This window comes from Strix aluco, chromosome 2 (assembly GCF_031877795.1).
Source record: "Strix aluco isolate bStrAlu1 chromosome 2, bStrAlu1.hap1, whole genome shotgun sequence".
Lineage (NCBI taxonomy): Eukaryota > Metazoa > Chordata > Aves > Strigiformes > Strigidae > Strix > Strix aluco.
In genome coordinates this window covers 37850587-37872131 of record NC_133932.1, presented here as the reverse complement: position 1 = coordinate 37872131, position 21545 = coordinate 37850587, and the positions used below count along the sequence as shown (strand labels likewise).

Genomic DNA, 21545 nt, shown 5'->3' with positions numbered 1-21545 from the left:
GTGACTAGTAGTTGCAAAGTGACTTTTCTTCCCTCTGTTGAGTATTCTTCAGCAGGTGATTAACTGTCTCAGGGCACTGATGAGTGACTAGAGAAAATGCCATGAGAGCTTATTACCAGTGAGCTATGCCAGTGCCACACTCATTAATGTTATCTTGTTGAGAGTATGGACTTTCTTCTGATTAAAACTGTGCGTGTGTGTTTACTCAGAGCCCCCCGACCCTCCTGAAATAGAAATCCGAGAGGTGAGAGCACGCAGTATTGCCCTCAGGTGGACCATGGGATTTGATGGAAACAGTCCAATCACTGGCTACGATATCGAGTGCAAGAACAAGTCAGGTAAGAAATAATCCTTCTCTGTAGTAATCTCCATTGTTAGTCATTCATCTCTGAATTTGTTTCATAAAAGATAATTCATAAATTGAAACTGCCTGATGGAAATTTTTACCATGGTTTATTTAACGTTCCACAGTAAGATTTATCTTCATTTGTTGTATTTTTTTTTTTGAGGTAAGGACATTAAGTTTAGCAATTGCTTTTCCCTTTTACCAGAGAAACCTACACATAAGGGGAATAAATTTTGTTGTAAAACAAGCCATTCTAGGTGATAGCTGGTATGATGATTTTGCTAGCTGATACTTGGTTCCTGTTCTTATCTTTCCTCCATTTGGATCTTTTTTTCTTTTCATTTTCTATCTTTCCCTATAGTAAAAATACCTGCCTTTACAAATTATCTTTTCCTGTAGTGCTGATGTTTCTAAGTTATTTTCTGTCAATATATGAGTAGATGGCATCTTCCGTGGAAAGTTAGCAGTGAAGAAGAGTAGTTATGAGAATTTCTAGACAAAGAAAGCTGCGTGGTAGTTTGCTGAAGCACCATGCAGAGTTTTCAGTAACATAGTGGAAATACTCTGAAGGATAAGATCAGTGACACATATTGGTAGGCCAATGAGAGCAGATACCTTTCTGCTAGGTCACCATTCAGTCACATCAATGAATATCTAATAGGATAAATGAGGTGAATAGTTAAAGAAGAAAATGCAACCCTCTGAAGTCAGGAAAGTATTCCTGTCCCTGTAAGTGTTAAGCCCCCAAAATATTCACTCTATTGAAATCGAAAAACATTCAAGGTGCATTGGGACTATATTTGTGATGTAAGATCACACTTAAAATTAGGCAGATTGAGAAACACTGTCCCTGAGTCATGATTTGAGGAGGGACTAGAAAGGAAATTGCAATGGAACAATGTTTTCATATTTCAAGTATGATTAAAAAGACACCGAGACATTATATTGTACTATTTTATGTTGGAGTTTGTTGTACTATTTGTGAGGGGACGTAGTATACTGATAGGAATGCTCCATGTGTGTTTATCAGTGAAACATTCTGTTTATCAAAGCAACTATAGCACATTTATAGTCTTCCCACTTTAGTTCTGAGATGTAAAAATGTGCTTGTTCATAAAATTCTAAAATTTGCCAATTTTTAAAAAAAATTATTCTGCTACTCATCTTTACTATTCTTCATTTGTCTACATCGTGTATTTCCTTTATACTTTACTTAGGCAAAAATCTTGTGATGCTTTCATTGCTAGATAAAATATTTTAGGGAGTGTGAAATCATCAGTCCCTGTTTTTCCATTGGCTTCGTAAATGAAATTGTTAACGTACAGGTGAGCATGGGACCTGAAAGATTACAAGTGAAAATTCCCCAGTGAGGCTGTGGTCAGGAATGACAGCTTTGGAGATGTAGACTAGGCAAAGATGCCTTCGAGGGATACGTATACCTAAAAGTTTCTGGGCTTTGTTTTCTTTTTGATTCTCTTCCTTTCTTTCCAACTATCCACCTGCTCCAGAACAGTTTTTTAAAGTCATTCTTGCCTGATAGGCTCCTTTCTCACCCTAAAACATCACTTGTATTTCTGAATCATGTAACTCAGCATAAACCCATCTAGGAAGATTAAGCTGCTTTCCTTTGATGGAAGCAGTGGTGAAAAGGGACCTCAGAGCTCTAAAGCATCTTTGTTAGATTTAGTTCAATGTTTTCAAGTGATAATGCAGAATGCAGGCAAATGTGAACTTGCATTGCAAAATTATGTCTCTGCAATACAGCATGATAAATTGATACCAATACAGCAAATGAAGCACCATCAGATTGGATGAAAACATCAAGACACAACATAGTGATAAAGGTTAAAAAAATTGAAAGAAAGAAAAAACAGCGTGTGGTGTTGAACTGGTTTCAACTGGTGTTGAAAAAATATTTCTTTGGCTGTATATAAAGACAAATACTGGAGGCCATGTCATAAAAAAGGCAAATTACCTTAGCTCACTGCAAACAACAGAAACATCATTTTGTAGTATCTGAGCCTGAATGGAGAAACTAGGATCAGTTTTTTGAATTCTTGTGCATGATTTTTGTCATTCATTAAATCATCATGAAGATGAAACACCAAAGATGTTACTGAAGAACTTGCACAGGGTAGTTATGGGAAGTTAGAACAAAGAAGAGGGAATTAAGGAAACAGTTTCCAGATATTAAAGGGACAGAAGAAAACTGAGGTAAAACATTCACAATCCAGATGGTAAGCTCAGGGAACATCCTGCCAAGGCCAAAGTAAAGCTGTAAATTGAACCGTTGTGTTTAGTGAGAATTTTCCACCTACGTTGCTTATCCTGAGGACTCAGAAATGGGTTTGCAGTAGGATGCATCATCTGGGCATCTCAGGAAGGAAAACTGCAGAACTTTTCAGTTTCAGGGAAGGTGCAGGTGACCGCATACCGTGCATGGACTTCCCTATGCCCTCATGTATCCTATCTACCCCTGCCATGCCATTAGATGAAAAAGACACATTAGTTACCCTCTAGAAGGAGCATGGAGTTGCCTGTCACGTGGGTAGGTGACATCTGTAGGGTCCAGTTGCTATGCAGAAGCAGTATGAATAGTGAGAGCTCAGCATTTCAGGCTGTTTCAGTACTTAGATACAGTGCCTGTCTGTACAGAAATGTACCCGTGGCACTCAGACCTGGCCCTTCATGCAAACCACTGATGTGTAGCCATCAGAGTTTTCCATCGGAGGTGTACAAAAAGGTTTGAAGATAGGAACAGGTATGTGGGCCCTTCTTTGTGCCTCTCTCTTCATCCTTTTTTATGTCATCAGGGAGAGCTGCGGGGCAAGCTGAACATCAGTTTAAGTCCTGATCTGAAGGGCGAGGGCTGTGCTTTGCGCCTCCTTGTTCTCCTGTGTGAACTGAGCATCCTTCAGGACGCCGATGCCTGCGCAGAGCTGGGGTGGGGGGGTTGTTCCCCAAACTCGCCAGGGAGCAGCGGCTGAGTGCAGTACCTGCAGCGGCCACCGGGGGGCAGCGCCGGCCACGCCGGGAGCCGGCAGCCGCTTCCCCGAAATCCTCCTGGGTTTCCGTCCGAAATGGGCCCTAAGTGTCTTCCACAGAGTGATCACAAAGCTTCACTCTCTATTTCAGGAACGGATGGAGAGCTGCTGGTTTCCATAAAATCATAAATTTTTCATCGATCATTGTGTCAGCTTGCATTGTATAGCACGCTGAGAAATGCCTGGGCGTAACATTTTGTGAGTGGAGTAAAGAATACATTAAAAATTCCACACTTAACTTTTGGGGGGGTTTTTTGCTAACCCATTGCTGCTTGTTTTCTGTGCTTTTTCAGTCTTTTTACGTTTTAGATCTCTCTGGAACAACAGTAAAACCCAGAAGAGACAATAGTGAATCCTAATACCTTACTCAATTACTTACCACATGGACACAAGCAAATATTTTTAGGGTTTGCCAGAAGAAAACAAAATTAACTTTTTTCCCTTTTTTTCTTAACACTTACATTTTTCAAATCTGAAAAATTTTGGAGAGAAATTGATTAATTTCTCTCTGGGCTGACTGAGTTTGGAGGGATTGCTTTTTTTGGTTTATTTAACCCTTCAGAAAGGGCATACCTGTATCAAAATATACTCCTGAAGTCCATGCATTAGTTGTAAATAAAGACTGGAAACCTATGTTTAGAAGTACAGAAGACTGTAAGTTTTCACATCTCTCTTTCTCCAAGGTGTGTCATTACTTAATCTACTAAGAATCAGCAGAATTTTTCAAATTTGTTTATTTGATTTCAACAGCTAATACGTAATACAGAGTTCAACCACTCAGAGGTCAGTATTTCAAACAACCAAGTGGCAACTTAAGCAATTTGATAATGTATGAACTATATTAAAAGAAATTCTCATTTCTGACAAGTGGTGTCCCTCAAAGGTGATGTTGGGACTGGTGCTGTTTAACATCTTTGTCAGCGACATGGACAGTGGGACTGAGTGCACCCTCAGCAAGTTTGCTGATGACACCAAGCTATGTGGTGTGGTCAACACACTGGAGGGAAGGGATGGGCCATCCAGAGGGACCTGGACAGGCTGGAGAGGTGGGCCTGTGTGAACCTCATGGAGTTCAACAAGGCCAAGGGCAAGGTCCTGCACATGGGTCAGGGCAATTCCAAGCACAAATACAGGCTGGGGGATGAGTGGATTGAGAGCAGCCCTGCGGAGAATGACTTGGGGGTGTTGGTGGATGGAAAACTGACTGTGAGCTGGCAATGTGCCCTTGCAGCCCAGAAGACCAACCATATCCTGGGCTGCATCAAGAGAAGTGTGGCCAGCAGGTCGAGGGAGGGAATTGTCCCCCTCTACTCTACTCTGGTGAGACCCCACCTGCAGTGCTGTGTCCAGCTCTGGGGCACCCAGTGTAAGAAGGACATGGACCTGCTGGAATGGGTCCAGAGGAGGCCACGAAGATGATCAGGCTGGAGCACCTCCCTTATGAGGACAGGCTGAGAGAGTTGGGGTTGTTCAGCCTGGGAAAGACTCCGGGGAGACTTTATAGCGGCCTTTCAGTACTTAAATGGGGCCTACAGGAAAGATGGGGAGGGACTCTTTATCAGGGAGAGAGGGGATCCTAGGGATAGGACGAGGGGTAACAGTTTTAAACTGAAAGAGAAATAAATTCTTTACTGTGAGGGTGGTGAGACACTGGAACAGGTTCCCCAGAGAATCTGTGGCTGCCCCCTCCCTGGCAGTGTTCAAGGCCAGGTTGGACGGGGCTTTGAGCAACCTGGTCTAGTGGAAGGAGTCCCTGCCCATGGCAGGGGGGTTGGGACTAGGTGATATTTAAGGTGCCTTCCAATCCAAACCAGTCTATGATTCTATGATAATCCTCAAGGGAAATTTAACACATTCTCCATGCCAAGCAGGTCTTTTTTTAAAATCCCTTTCCTGTTGGAGTGGCATACTGGAACAGACAGAGTCGTCTGTGCTTGTATAATATTTAATGAAATAGAGTGTAACTGCTGGTTAAAATTCTGTAAAGTTTAAGAAATTCTGTGAAGTTACAGCAAACTGAAAGCAAGTTCTATCAGCGCTGCCTGCAGGTAACTGCTTTACAGCTTCTGAAAGTATCCTACAGAGGAAGCTGTGACAAACTCAGTTACCAAGGAAAAATATATTCAAGTGAATTTGGCTAGCACTTAAATGTCTGATTCCTAAATGTTTTCTGGGTAAACAAAGCCACATGGACAAGCAAACAGGCCCTGTAACCAGCCAAGCTGCAGATGTCATTGTGACAACTTGTGCATCTTTTAGCAAGCTCATATAAAAGAATTTACACAGCATGTGCAAATATTTTGGATCTGAGTGAGCTTTCTATTTTTAAACTAGTCTTTCTTATCTGCTGAGCTTTCTGCAATCCTCCCTACAGTGACCCATGCTGTAAAACACTCCTGTAGAGCCTCCAGTGACATCCCCCATAGGATGCTGCAGAGGTTAAAGGAGGAACATTGCCTGCAGTAAGAAAGAAATGAAAGATGGTAACTTGTAAAAGACATCAAGATGCTTTAAATGGATAAATTCTATTATTTTGTTTATAGCAATTGGATGAAAAGGAGGGGTTACTGTGTTTAGAAAATTTCCATCCTTTTCCCTGTTATATGTGTGGAGAATTAATTAAAAATGTAACAGGCAGGTGAATAGTAAGCATGAATAATAACAATGTGGTCCTCGTTTTACAGATATATGCAAACAGCTAAGAGGGTTCTACGTTCCCCTGGTATTAAACTGTTCCTGCATCCTAACATGAGTCAGGGAAATAACATCAGTCCTGGAGGGTGCTGAGCCCCATGTCTAAGTAATCCAACCTCATGCTTACTGTTTGCCTATGGTCTGAGCTTGGGATCAAACTATCTGCCTGATCTCTGCTAGTCTAAGATCCCTCCATTCCTTTTTATTAACTCCCTTTCCCCCCTTTTTGGAGTACAACCAACCTTCTCACTAAGTGAGGATCCATTTGGGGCAGCAGATCCCATCTGTTTTCATAGTTGTTCCAATGTAGTAATGGTAAAAAAACCAGTATCTACACACACACACACACACACGACTGGGGAATCTTTGCTGCTCTCACCACCTCCTCAAAAAAAAAAGGCAAAGGAGTAGCTATTTCCTTGGATTTGCTGATGACCCCAGGGCCAAGATCTCATTGTTCACAGCACCACGCTTGGAGGAGTCAGGAGTGCTGTCAAGGAAGGTGATCACTCGATTTGCTTGTAGCAGCAGACATTTTCTGGGTTAATTCAGCAATGGCAGTATCCTGCTCTGTGAGATGATTTAACTGCATGCTTGTATTAGTGACGTTAACATCATCTTTTATTTGTCTGTTTTATTTTAACCTCTTATTAAATAGATTCTTGGGATTCTGTTCAGAGAACCAAAGATGTTTCCCCTCAGCTAAACCAAGCCACGATCATTGACCTCCACCCTTCCTCAACTTACAACATTCGCATGTATGCCAAGAATCGCATCGGCAAGAGTGAGGCCAGCAATGAGCTCACCATCACTACTGATGAAGCAGGTATGCTCTGGTTTTATAGCATCTAAATCGTGCTGGGAATTACTGCCCTTTGACGTGAGGAATCTTCACTCGAAATGCTTCTTGTGTTGCTGCAGTGGCATCGAAAGAAATACTGAATTGTTCCCATAAAACGTTGTGACTTGCAACTTCATCACGCAGGCCTGTAATTAAAGCTGTTCAGTGGCATCTAGTGGTCAAAGAAGACATTGTGCTCCAAATTTTTGGTCTGGGGTACGGGAAGCAGCACACCTATATCTACAGTTAGGCAACTCAATCGATAACATTCTATTTTTAGTGGTGGTTCCTCCTCTGTGGATCTTTCCTTATATGCTCAGATATTAGTATAGGTAACTAATTTGAGAACACTGATCTACATGAATCACATCTTTGACTACCCACCCACATTTAGTTTTCTGATCAGTGTATAAGTCAATGGGCCGTCATTAGTTAATGTCATCCCCCTATTCTTTGTTGCCATGTATTCTTCTACATGATTACGGGTTTCTGTACCAGGCGGGCTATGCAGGCATTGCTTTGATGGCTGGAGCTACTCTTTTGTGTACTGGAATTGCTGCCTTCCAGTGCCGTCTTATTTTTATTTCTCAGGGCTAGCAGAAGTGATGGATGGATGAGGACAGCACAGCCTTGTGCATGCTACCATGTCCCAAGTTCTATATGCTACATGTGATAGTGAAAAAGACTTATGGGTGAAAAGTGGAGGGCTACAGCTCTATATTTCAGCAATTAGGAATGAAAATGCTGAATGGCCATACATATTTCTGCCAGGCATACGTTGCAATTATATACAATGTACAAGTCTATTGAGAGTAACCCATTCAACACCCTTAGCCCACTGGAACTAGATGTAGTTACTCTGAAAAGTCTTGACAAGAAAGTCACTTGCTCATTATATTTGAAAACAAATTTTTATGTTGCTAATTTTATTTCTTCTGTTATCTTAGTCAACAATGCTTCCTTCTTTCGTGATTTTGAGAGGAAAGCCATAATGCGAGTATCTGGTTGACAGTGTCTTGGCAGTGGAATCCCTGCTTATTTTTCAAGATTCATGTTGGTTTAGGCTTTGAACACTCAGTGACCGATTTTCAGTTCAGCTTGTACGAATACAACTGTGTAATTCCCACTCATTTTCTCTGTGGGTGATTTACTACAGTGAAAATATACCCCTTGTCAGGAGAACATGTTTTTGGCTCCAAGGGACTTTCTGAATAAGAACAGGACACAAGGGTTCATGGTGCAAAGCAGCATAAGCAGGAGACAACATGAACTGCATTTCCTTTTTCACCAGGTGTCTTTTTTCATCCTAGTGGAAAGAAAGCCTTCAGGGAACAGCTTTATTAATGGTAAATAGTTTGTTTGCAAAATATTTATCATTTGATCGGGGTTTTTCTCTTCCTTTGTTGAATGAAAATGTGAAATCACTAGAGAAAACAGACTATGCATTCTTCCAACATCATCTCTATCCCCAAAATGCCCCTCCTTCCTTGAGCATGTACATCAAAGTAGAGGGGTGGGTCTTGGATCTACTCACTCATTCTCTCCTATTCACCCATGCTTGGAATATTTTTTACTTGTTGAGTTTTTCCTGACTGATAATTAAGTTGTCAGGATCAGCAGCTGGCCTTGAAATAAAAAAACAGCCTTCCCATGAACAGGGTGGAACCTTAACATCACGTTTTATTCAGTTCTTTGTAACCAAGTTTCAGAATAATTGATCATTTTGTTGCTGTCTTTTAAGGAGCCATCTATTTGGAGAAAAAGACTAGCAGTGTGGAACTGTATTCATAAGTCACTGATCTACGTAGGGAACAATTGGAAGAGAGGAGGTCAGGCTTAGGCAGAGCATGTGATGTTTGTCTCTTGGGTTTTGATTTCAGGTGGTGTGCAATGTACAGGAGCATCACTTTTTGATCACTGTTTACTGCTGTTCTCTGCTTTTACAATAAGAAATGGAGAACAGCATGGGTGCAGGGAATTAGAGAGAAGGTAATGAGAAGGGAGCAAAATAAATGTCCAAGAAAGACTATAAAAACTGAACAACTCAAACCATGCTATTGGCAAGGGGGCGCAGATTGTGTGTCACATATTACAGTGATCTGAGTTGCCCAGTGCTAGCTATGAGAAAGAAAACTGTAAAGGGTCTCTGTGGTGAAAGGATAGTCAATCATGGCATGATTTCAAAGCTTACAGACCACATCTTTCCCTCCATACAACCACAGTTAGCTCCTGTGTTGGAAAATAGACTGCAAGCACATACTTGCACTAACGCTTGTCAGAAAAACAAAGGCATTATGGCTGTTGTTCAATACTGAAATCAATAGAGGAAGCTGGGATATCTGGGTTTTCTTTAATGTCTTTGTCACAAACTCTGTATGACATTAAGTATGTAAAATAAATTACTTCTTATTTAACAATATACCATGGTATGCTGGGAACGGTTAACTACTTGGGTCTGTAAAAACTTTTGGGTCTTTCAAGAAGAAGTCGAGATTTTAAGGAGCACATTTTAAAACCCATTTTTAGTATCAAATGCTGTATTCAAATTCCACCACATTATAATGTACCCAGAGAAATGGCATTCATGTTTGTCAACAGTGGGGCAGAATCAAGGACAGGATTAAAAAAATTCATAGAGATCTCATTTCTGCCAGTGGACTTTTTCCTCTCCTCCTTCCTGTACAGTAATGCAAGGGGAATGGAAATAAAGTTCTTTCAACCTTTGGAAATTTCCCATGTGAAGGACAGTCAAGAATGGCACAGAATAGGGCATCTTTAATAACTTAAACATATTATAGGATGTATTCTAGGTCTCTCTGCTTTCATCAGTTAAAGCAAAATGTTCTCTTTCCTTTCAACACAGCTGTCATTTACTGCTGCTCCACCTCTAACAGCCCCATCTCACCCTTTTTATTGCTTTACTTCCTTTGTCATGCTATTAAACTTAATTTAATACCTTTTACTGAGGCCATATTCTTCATCAAGGGAACCCTCTGCAGCAGCTTGAGATTACTCCATTCCTTTCTTCAGATCTTTCTTTTACAATGGTTTACCTCACTGAGCAAGCAATTTGCCTCACCCTCTCTGTTCAATCCCAGTCAGTTCTTGATCTGCTTTGTAGCTGCCCAGCTGACAAGTAGGTTCCCCTAGACCCAGGGCCTTCTTTTTTCATTCACCTTTAAAGCATCATGCACACCCTTGGCAGTGTATCAATAGTAAATGAAACTCCTCCTGACTTAGACAGGAGTTGTAGCATGCTTTTTGCATCTGGCAGTTATTTTTTGTCTGATTTCCAGGCTGGGACACTTACACTGGGGAGGAGAGAGAGTAAAGTGTGCAGGTTTATGTGTGTAAAATATATAATTGACTGAATGTGCTCAATCTGTAGTGAACAAAGGGGAACCCACTGGAAAGTTTGTGAGATGATGAATGCTGACTGAGGAGCTCCTGTCTCACCTGCTTTCAAATGGGTTCTGCTGCGTTTTTATCTCCTACAGGGTTCTGACTGCTGATAAATGTCTTGCCTATTTGCAAAACAGAAACAGCATTGTGAGCATATCACTAAACAAGAAAAGTCACTGTTATTCACTCTTATTTGCCAGCTTGCTGTGTTTTGGCATATGTTGTTTTTCACTGTTGGCCAGAGATGACACCTGAATAAGGAAGATGCTAGGCTCTGGTTATGTTTGGTGAAGTGGTATCTTCAGTTTTCCATATGACATTGACTCAGTCCAAATCTTTGTGATGCTGGTGTGTTAAGTTGGTGACATACCATGTGAAGTGCTGAATTCTGTGTGCTGTCCAGTTTTGATCCATCTTTCTTCTCTCTGCAGCTCCTGATGGTCCACCTCAGGATGTTCAACTTGAGCCTATATCTTCACAAAGCATTAGGGTCACATGGAAGGTAAATACACACAGCCAAGAATATAGACTCTGACAGTATTTTGGTGTATTCAAAGAGATTCCATTGACAGGAGTATTATAACAACTGTGGATCAGTTATTTTATTTGGGAGAGACCTTGCAGATACCTTTGCCGACAAATCTTATATTGGCCTTAAGACTGGTGCATTATGCAAAGAAAGAACCTTCTACTGGAGAGTAATAGCAGCTGCTGCTTGCCTGTACTGATGACAATAACATTTCCTACTTCCTTCTGATTTCAGAGATAAGGCTATGTGCTTGGAGAATCAGCACTCACGGAATTTCACTGTGGTTTTGGGCAAAATTTCCCCAAACCATTGGAGCCAATGGGATTTTTTTCCCATTGCAATGGTCTTTGGGACAAAGCTTTACTAAAGGCATGCGTGTCTGCACAGAAAGCAAAATACAGTGTCTCAGTATAGTCCATGAGAAATGATGAATTGGAGTAACTGATTTAAAACTATCAGCAACTGACATTATTTAAAAATCTGTCTTGTGACTCAATTCAGTTTTTCTAGATTTTGCCCAGTGTTTTGACAACCATAGAATGTTTTAAATGCTTTCAGTATGATATCAGGGGTACTTAAACCATGTTTTAAATGGTTTTGTGCTATATACTGCTTGTACATTTTAGCGGACAGAATAAAGCTATCTCATTACAGGAGTGTAATCTCAATATGAATGGCAGTTTCTAAATTGTGTTGATAATTCCATATATTTAAGATTCTGAAATATGTAGTATTAAGTGCTGAAGTAGAATGGTGGCATAATAGTTATTAATTTCTATAGTGATGTTAATTACTCCTGCCAATGTGGATAATGTGTATTTTGCCTGATGATATGGACCATCCAGGAAGTCAGGATAGTAAGAGTGAGCTGCCGCTTATTAATCGTATAAATAACTGTGGGCTGCTTTTTTTTTTTTTTTTATTTATACACTAATTAAGCAGCACGATCCTGTGTTAGTTTTGAGATGGTTCCTGAAAAGACAGGTTTCTACAGTGCATGATCTCCATACAGTGCAGGTGGATGTATAACTACTGATATTTCCAACTCATACAGAAGGACCGCAGCTGTCAGAATTTTTTGCGTAGTTCATTGGTGTTTTAAAAAGGGTGCATTAAAAATTCTGTTTCGATGAGACATTTCAGTATTAAGCTTCAAAAGCAGTAATCTTTATCAGACCCCTTATGGACAGGTCACAAATACAGTGCTGATTCTTGGATCTCGTCCACATCTTAAATTTATGTCAGCATTGGTTTTCATTGATGGTTTCCAAAAACAAAAGGCATGTGGTCACTAGCCACAGGCTTACCTGGTGGCTGAAGTGAAACACAACAATGTACTTATAAAAGGCATGCATGAAGCATGGATTTAAATGCAACACAGAGTCAGTAGAGAAAAGGAAGTAGCTATTGAAGCAATGTAGAGTGTACAGTGGTTCTCAACAACTGAAATAAATGCTTAATGGGTTGTTCTTTTTAGAGCACTCAAGAAGTGTGACTGCCATCAGATCTAGTCATCTATAACCTCCAAGCTTCTATGCATGTACTTCTTTTTATGGATGTATGGGTAGACAGATTGAAAGGCTTTGCTTGCTTTTTTAAAGTTCACTTTGGGGGATATTTTCAAAAGCAACAAGAGAAGATAGGCACGATTGGTTCACTGCTGGAGTTTATAGCTGCCATTTGTGATTCTGAAGATTTGCCATTAAATTTTATAGATGCAGATGTGTGCAGGCAGCTACAGGACAAACAAAATTCCCACACCTACATTTCAATAACATTGTCTAAAATATGGTTCAATTTTTACTTCCAGGGCACTTCAAGTGCAACTTAGTGTCCTTATCTCTAGGTATTGTTTGGGGAGTAGAAGCATATCAAAAGAACAGATGGAGTAGTATTCTCAAGATCAAGTTTGGAATTTGATTTGTGAATACTTGTTGAGTAATGATCAGTATCTAATATAACAACATTATCACAGAAATGAGCTATATAGTGAATATATACTCCATTGCCCTAGCAAATCTCCTGAGCTGAGTGTAGAGATGGATTTTCACAATGGAGTGAGCTTAAAGTGTGAGCTACCCGTGACCTTGGAAATGCCTGTACTGATGCAGCATATGTCCAAATCAAGAAAGGTGGGTGTATGCTCCCAGAACTTTGGACCACCATGTGGACCTGGTGACACTCACTGTGCAGATGCTGGTTAGAGATTTGGAGTCTGCTGTGGACTGCGCTGCCAGACTGCACACCCAGACTCCAGTGAATACCCAGTCTGCTGTGAACCTTCAAGATATTGTTCCTATAGACCCAGTCTTTGTTAAATCTGTTAAATCTTTTAATTTATTGACCAGCAGAGTCTGATGTGGTCAAGCAACACGAGAGGCACTGTAGCAGTGTCCTCTAGCAAAATTCTAGGAAGGTGCTGCTGGCTCTAGCCTGAGGTAGCCTATTGCCCCATCATACCACAAGACCCCAAGAGGTGCTGTTTTGCAAGCAGCAGAAACTCTGGAAGTCTGCATATTGAAAAGATGGACAGCAAAAGACACCACTGGCACTTCACTGAAATTTTGCTTATTGTGATCTTTGTGCTGCCGAGCCCCTGTGTGCTCATTTTGAAAACTCTTTGCCTTGATTTGCAGTCACTGCTTTATCTGCTGGTAGTTTAGCTCATCTGATGGGTGCTAAGTTTCTCTGTGGTGCTGGATGTAGTTGAAACGTAATTGTCTTCCTTGACCTCAAAGCAACTTTGCAGACAAAGGTGAAGTCACTGAGCTGCCTTCCTGAAATGTTAGTGCTTGTATAGTCCTACCTTTACTAGAAGAATTATTTCCTGAATAAGAAGTCCCCCTAATTAAGAAGTCTCAAACAAGGAGTGAGCCATTTACTTCCCTTGAATTATTGCAGTTCTCTCCTGGCCAGAGCAGTTTTAGTCCATTATTCAAAAAGGTACTTTAAGACAGTCCAACAGACATAATATAGTTCAGTCCCTTGCTGAATCCTGACTTTTGGGTAGGTCCCTACAATGCACTGCTGTGCAGAAGGCACTCATTACATAGTGCAATGTAAAGTACTTAAGAATAAAGAAATACCCCATGAAATCAAGCCTATATTGTCATGGAGGCAAAAAAGGAAGAAAATAAACTCAGTAATAACCTGGTCATTTTTATTCTGGAGGCATGTGGAGCTTTTGCCATGAAAATCTATGATAACATTATATAAAAGGGATTGTGTTGAGAGCCATACTTTAAAGTTAGCAAACCTCATTTAAATACAGACAATGTCAATAACAGCAAAAGGACCAGAGAATAACATGTCAATTATCTTTCATCTTTTATTAAGTTCTATTTCTGCAGTTTTCTACAGTTCTTAATCTTCCTTTAAAGTTTCTCTTAGCCCACTTTTAGCAAATCCTAGTTAAGCAAACTTTTGTAGGTCTGTGATCTATTTAATCCCATTTCTATGTGTCCACATAGAACATTGGGTTTCAAATTGAATTTTTAGCTAATCAGCACTTTTAGGTAGTTTAAAATAGTGCAGAGAGAATAGGAATTAAACAGGAATTCTCATTTAGAAAAGAGCATGAAAATATTCATTATTTTTTCTTGTAGTAATTTACAAGGTAAACAAACCCATTAAATTTAGGTGTGGGAAATATTCCTTCTCTTTATGCATATACACAAGCACACAACTATAAAATGTCATACTTTACAAAAGTCATTGATACCCTTTTTTACAAATATTGGATTTTGTGAGATAAGGAGTAAGATCATGGACTGAAACTTACTTTTTCATAATGTTCTATGACTACTGACAAGGTTAACAGTATTTTTCCCCATGAACAGAGTCATGGACAAACATTGCTTCACTGAATTCTCTGCCAAAAATGTGTCTATACAAAAGAAGGCATGTATATCAAATATGTTTTATTTGTGTAAAAAGTCAATCCAAAATGAAGCATTTAGATAGCACTAACAAGGAACATTTGACGTTTTGTGGAGCAGAACATTTCAGTGCTTTGTTCTGAAGTGACTTTGAGCTTGTTTCATATTGTGTAATGTTTCAAAGTGAAAAAAAAAGTAAAATGTTAATATTTTGTTTAAAGAAAAAATTCCCTTGACCTAAAACAATTATAAAGATGTTTCATGAAAAATGCAAAATTTGCCATTTTATTCCAATTCAAAATGAGAAAGAATATAATTGCAGAATTCCCAGCAAAGAGGCTATTTTTGACTATAGTCCTGCTCTGAGAACATTTCAATGCATAGTAAATGTATGATTTAGTTTTATCATTATGTTCCATGTGTTTTACAGTATGATGTATGTGTTCCAATATATGTGCTATATGCGTCTGTAATCTATTATGTACAAGGTGTATGCTCAATTTTTCTTGGTGTACAGTGCAGGCCTTTTGGTATATTGTGTACACATCTTTAATGGTTGCTGTATGTGGCAGTAGGGAGTGTATGCCATTCACAAAACAATAAATGCACTACATTATGTGGTGTATGTGTTTTGTGCATGTTGCTTGTGATTTCAATGTGCAGTGTCTGTTTGTGGCAAACCTTTGTTCAAAAGCCACTGGTGGTAACTCATGGGAATGTTCCAGTCCAGCCTTTAACTAGGAGAGGCTTTAGATCTTGAGATATGCAACAGCACACATACTAATGTTTGAGACAAGAAAGCTCCACACAGACTTTTGAGGATTTGCCAAGGTGTGATGGAATCCAACACTGATGGGGAGAACTGGTTCCTGGCATGATTGAACTGGTGCCTCCACACTGATACACATTTTAAAAAGAGACAGTGACCTGCAACATTGTCTGAAAGCAGTTCTCCCTGTAATAACACTTGTTTGAGTTGTCTGCTGCTTTGTCTAAACTGTTTCTCCTTTAGTCAATTTGAAAGGTTTCTATTATGTTACTTCAGTCTTTTTGCCCCTTCTCATCGACACTGACAATGCCTATAAAACTATGAGCTCTGCAAAATGCTACGGCTAGTAACAGGATTTGAGATCCTTCAACTAATGAAAAAATTCACCCTGAATTATTTAATTATTTTAATGTGATAAAGTTATTTTCTTCTCAGATGGAATGAAACAGCTCTAACAAAAAAAGAATAATCTGACCTTAGTTTCCACCCCACAGTCCAGCTTAAAAAAACACCTTTTGCAGTCATTTAAAGCTCATGAAGCCATGGAGTTGTTAAGAATAGGTAACACACTTGCAAACAAAGTGTTTTGATAATAAAAGACCTATATATTTCTAAAGTTGGTGGGGTTTTTTGACAACAGTACACAGAAACATTCAAACGGGAAACTATTATACATTTTGATTCCAAAAACACAGTTCTAATCCCTGCAGTGTGCCTTACAAGGTGCTCAAGATCTGAATCCCCTAATTCAGTCATCTACATCTGAACAGACAGCACCACACTTGCAGAGAGCTTGTTAGTACCAGAGGAACTGAAGTAGTACAGTGGAAATTATACCCTTGCTTCAGGTTTTGTTTCTGTTTCTGAAGGCAGGAGGGAGAAAAAAAATAAAGTGTCTGAAGAGATAATTCAATCAGTCAGATCCATCCGGTGACACATTTTAAATACGGAGAGGGTGCTGTCTTTTGCAGAGCAATGATTTGCTGGTAGTGGATGAAAGGCATATCCCATGCGGGTTTTATTAGCTCCAGTGAGACTTTAGTCCCATGGACTATAAACTCACTGAAACAGACAGATCCTGTTGCAGAAAAAGAGTATTTTTCCTGAGAATGTGTTCCTCAGTAGATTTAATGGGATATAGTAACAACAGAAATTGCTGCCTCTGCTGCTTTAACTCATTGCCAATAAACTGCATCACAAAGACCTTTTTCATGGGTCAGTGGAATGGATGAGCTTGTGGGCATCTGGTAGGAATTTGAAAGAGGTTTGGAGGATTTGAAAGAGCTTTTTGTCCATGGATTATAAACTGTGCCTTAAAATGTTTATACTAATTATACTTCATATACATAGAAAATCAGACAGGAACGTTATCACATATTGAAATTAGTCCAATACTATTTAAATGGAATTTTAAGAGGTATTTCTTTCAATAAAGGGCTTATTCCCTGAGTTACCAATCCTTGTTTTACTCTAGACTACATTTTATATTGCAGAGTACAGAAATTATTTCCACTAGTCAAGTACAGGGAATCTTGCACTGTGACTGAGAAATACAGTACATCATTATGGCCAACCATTTTGTACTGTCCATATTCTTGAATGCCAGATATTGTACACCTTGTTTTTGTAGCTATTCAGTATGCAAATCCCTGCTTTTCAATTCATTATTGCCTTCAGCACTCATTATCTAATCATCTTTCCACACTACACACTGAATGAACTGAAACATATTTCAAAGAACAGCGTAAAATTTCCCTAATGCATCTAGCTGGATACACTTATGTGACTGTCTTCAACAGATCAATAAATGCCTTACTAAAGATTTAGCAAGTGAATGGTAGGGGCTTCTGGCAAAAACACAATTAGTAGTGAATCGTAGGCCTGTAATGCAAATATACCCTTATCAACTCAGCTTTGATTGATTCACCTGATAAAAGAACAAAACATTATAAATTCAAATTATAACTCAAGAGTATCTCCTTATCAGATTTTTCTGTGTATGTTTAAAGGTCTTTCTTTTAGCATAGGAATGCACAAATTAGAACAAACTGCACCTGTAATTTATATATCATGGTTAAAAGTTATTACTTCACGTGCAGGGAGTATTTTTGAATTGTTACCTAGAAATAGACTTGCATTTGGTAGGAAAAAAAAGTTGACTTTGTATATATTTTAAAAATTTTAAGGGGAACGACTTGACTTGGAGAGAGGTACTTAATGCATAATCTTTCATTTTATGTTTAGGCTCCCAAGAAGCACTTGCAAAATGGAATTATTCGTGGATACCAGATAGGTTATCGGGAATACAGTGCAGGGGGAAATTTTCAGTTCAACATCATCAGTATTGATACCACTGGGGACAGTGAAGTTTATACGCTGAATAACCTGAAAAAATTCACCCAGTATGGCATGGTAGTCCAGGCGTGTAACCGGGCTGGAATAGGACCTTCTTCTCAGGAAATCATCACCACTACTCTCGAGGATGGTAGGTCCTTGGCAAACAGCTATCATGGGACTTTTTTTTTTTTTTTCTTCTTTTTACATTGTTACATTTATTGCTTGAGTAGTGACTATTATAGTGGGGATAATAGAAGACCAGACTTTACATGTGTTAGATGGAGTAGACAGATGGATGGGAAGGGTCAGGCCAATAAGTGTATACAGTTTTCATTGCAAGAGATGCAGAATCATCCAGATATATAAATATAACTCTACTAATGTGATATATCCTACCATGAATGATATTGACTAAGACCATAGCTTTGATTAAGAAGCCTATTGTTCTGGTGTTTACATATTTGCAAATTTTGTGATCTCATCATACCTTCATAGTGATTTCATCATAGTTTTGAGATGCTAAGAAGTAAAACTCTGAAAGGTGAAGTGATACTGTTAATTTTATTGGCTTTGTTTTCAACTGAATGCTGTGAAACCTAGAGCTCTTGTACTGCACAATCCCTTATCTTGTGAGCCTAAAGAGAGATGTGTGTTTTTTTCAAGGATATCCGAACTGATGAGAGAGAAATCATTGTTATTTCAGACAAAATTCAACCTGTCTAATCCAAGGAAAAATTTAGATTTTTTTTTTCCAAACTACATAAAAAGTACTTCTCAAACAATGAGAGGGAGTCCTCTAGTGGAAAAAGAGAATGATTTCATATCCAAAAAGAGGCACAATGTTTTAGAGGAGTATAAAAGCAAATAAGAATCCTAAAGGACAGTGTAGATTAGATTTTCATCTCCTGTAAATTGGCATCAGTGTACTGAAGTCAGTGTCAGCTAGGAATCTGACTTTTTACATGGGGTAAATGGTGTAGCACACATCTAAAATTCTCAAGAGATACAAATTTTGAGGCATACGCTTCATGGAAGACTGGTGGTTTTTATTTACTTTAAATATTTCTAGGCCTAGACAGATCACTGCAAGACCTCAGAAGGCAGTATACTCACACATGCATATATTTTCATATAATAAATAGTTGGGTTTTTTTTTTTCAGATTCCGGCATGCTTACTTTTCCTGGCAATGGTTTTTTTTCGTTGTTACTCCATTTTGGGTCCCTCTCAGAGTTAAGGATGTCATGAGCTTTAAAAGCAATGCCAAATACTAAAACTGCTGTATTGCTTTGACACTAAATGGCCATAGAAAATTTGGCTGACTTTTTCCAATCTTTCTAAATGTCAGTGAAAATATTTTATGGACATTTTTTCCAATATTTTTTAAAGAAGTGCCTGCTCTCCACGCGCCGCTCCCCCACCTCGGCTCCCCGTTTTAAAGTGACATTAGAATTGTCCAGAAAGATGGCAATTTGGCTGCAAACTTTAAAAAATGCATTTAAATTGCTTACATAATATTCTGCATATTTCAGCACTAGGACACATTTCTCTTTCAAAAGAAGCAACAAAAGACCTATTAAAAGACTAGTCAGCAAGTGGGGAAGCAGTACATCAAAAGTCATTCCAGGGAAATCAGCTGCACTTGCAGAAACATGTGGATTGTAGCAAGAATAATGGGTTTGCATTGTTAACAGTGTGTAACTGCTAATTAAATAACCAGTGGTGGGATAGCAATAAAAATTGAAAGGGTAGCCAAAGGGTATACATTGAGTTGTATTCATTGAGTTAAAAATGGTGAATATCTTATTCCAGTGCCCAGTTGCCCTCCAGGGAACGTGCAAGCCACTGCCACATCACCAGAAACCATCTCTATTTCTTGGTCAACGTTGGCGAAAGAAACCCTGAATGGGATTCTGCAAGGATTCAGGGTTATCTACTGGGCCAATCTCTTGGATGGAGGTGAGAGAAATCAAGCCATTATCAAGTAACAAGCCATATGTGGCCTTTATATCATTTACTCTCTGCAGTGAAGGCATTGTACTTCCTTTTCTCTTTGGTTTAGAGAAAGCTTGATCTACCTGTGGAGGAAGTAACTTTCCATAGAGCTTTAACAGTGTAGCAGGCATTGCAAAGCTGCCTGGAGGGGCCCTTCGGGAAGGCTTCCGCTGTGGGTTTGCAACACTCCATAGACCTACCATAGTACCCAAAATCACCTGAGCACATTTCATCTCCGTTACAAAGTCCAGCTGGTTTCTTTTATAAAGAATGATGATATGAACCTAGAACATACCTGCCCAAACCTGTACCTTATTTTAGTTTGGTTAGTTGTTTGCTTATCTAGTTGCCTACTTGAGAGGTTATTGCTTATTTTTTGACAGGGTACATTTCATCTCCATGGCTGAGGGCAAAAGAAGGAAACATTTTTGGAAAAGGCTTGTTATTTTCATGCCAGCCTCTTCTTTTGTGCTTATGTTTTGTACTCCTAGCATAAGTCCTAGGGAAACAGACTCCCAAGCAGAGAATGAGTGAAATGATCAAAGGAGAAAAGAGATACCTTCTTAATCTGCAATTTATCACATGATGATAATGCTATGTATGGACCTTTCTTGTAAATTAAATATTAGTTTTGAGATGCACATGCCTTTATTCCTATTTGCCCTGCTGAATTTTGACAAGTCTAGGTCAATGAGCTGTCTCCCTTCATCTGCTTTCATCCATCAGGATCATAGCTCACTCTAATATGCAACTGTCTTGCAAATCCTGGCCTCTGTTAGTATGGCAAGGGGAACTCGGAGTGGAAGTGTAACTCAGAGGCCCATTGTTACTGCTGGTAATTTTAAGAGTCAAAAATATTTGGAAATAAACCACCAATTCCTTTGTACATTTAGAAATAAAGATAAAAAATGTATGAGAAGCATACGTAAAAATGTAGACATGGACATAAAATTAAATTTTTTCACTGACACCTGTAGTCTTTGGATCAGACCCTGTGTGAATATTATCAGTGGACGTCTAAGCTCCTATGTGACATCCTACAATATGATGAAAAAAGATGATGTTCATGCAGTGCTTAAAACTGTATTTTCATCATTTCTTCAGCTTTATTTTCTGCCCTAAATATGTTTAAAGCTTTTTTGCAGTGTGGGGTTTACTTCTTAGCTTGCTGCAAAAAAGATTCATATGAAGTGCATCATCTTTCTGCAAGTAAATCTTACTTTACTGTGTTTAAATCTATTGATAGCTGGTATTACTGCCATCAAGTGCTTTGCAGCAGCACTTGCTACATATTTTAAAATAAAGGGGACTTTTTCTTGGCTTTCATTATGAGAAATGGTCTTTCTCAAAACCAGAAAATCTTTATGAAGATAACTGACTTTCTCATTTTTGCTTTAGGGAATGTTTTGCAATAATCTCTTCTTGTAATCTATTCTTTATGAAAAACCTTATTGCTTCTAGAAATTTTCAATTCTCTTCCCTGTATTTAAAAAAAATTGGAAAAAAAAAAAGTTTGAAAATTAAAACTGGGTCTGTTTTGAATGCTAAGAATTCAGGACACAAATGAATTTATTTTAATTTATTATAATTCATTGCTGTTTTATAATAATGAAGCATTATTTCTCTGGTAAACTTTAATCCCAGAGATTTCCACAGTAGGTGTCAATAGCTGGGAGAAGACTGAACTCGGCAATAACTCAATCTACTTTTT

General features: G+C 38.9%; 1 protein-coding gene across 2 annotated transcripts in view; it reads left to right on the top strand.

Annotated features, from left to right (window-relative positions):
- The window catches only part of DSCAM (DS cell adhesion molecule), a 476243-nt gene that overhangs the window by 363140 nt on the left and 91558 nt on the right, over positions 1 to 21545 (top strand). For both annotated transcript variants that reach the window (XR_012621906.1, XM_074814395.1), the window contains exons 14-18: positions 210 to 338; positions 6743 to 6910; positions 10759 to 10829; positions 17748 to 17988; positions 19652 to 19798. Coding sequence is in view for 1 of the 2 variants with exons in the window: in XM_074814395.1 (XP_074670496.1) it covers positions 210 to 338; positions 6743 to 6910; positions 10759 to 10829; positions 17748 to 17988; positions 19652 to 19798 (756 nt within the window). In the remaining variant the exon portion in view is untranslated. The remainder of the gene's footprint in view (positions 1 to 209; positions 339 to 6742; positions 6911 to 10758; positions 10830 to 17747; positions 17989 to 19651; positions 19799 to 21545) is intronic.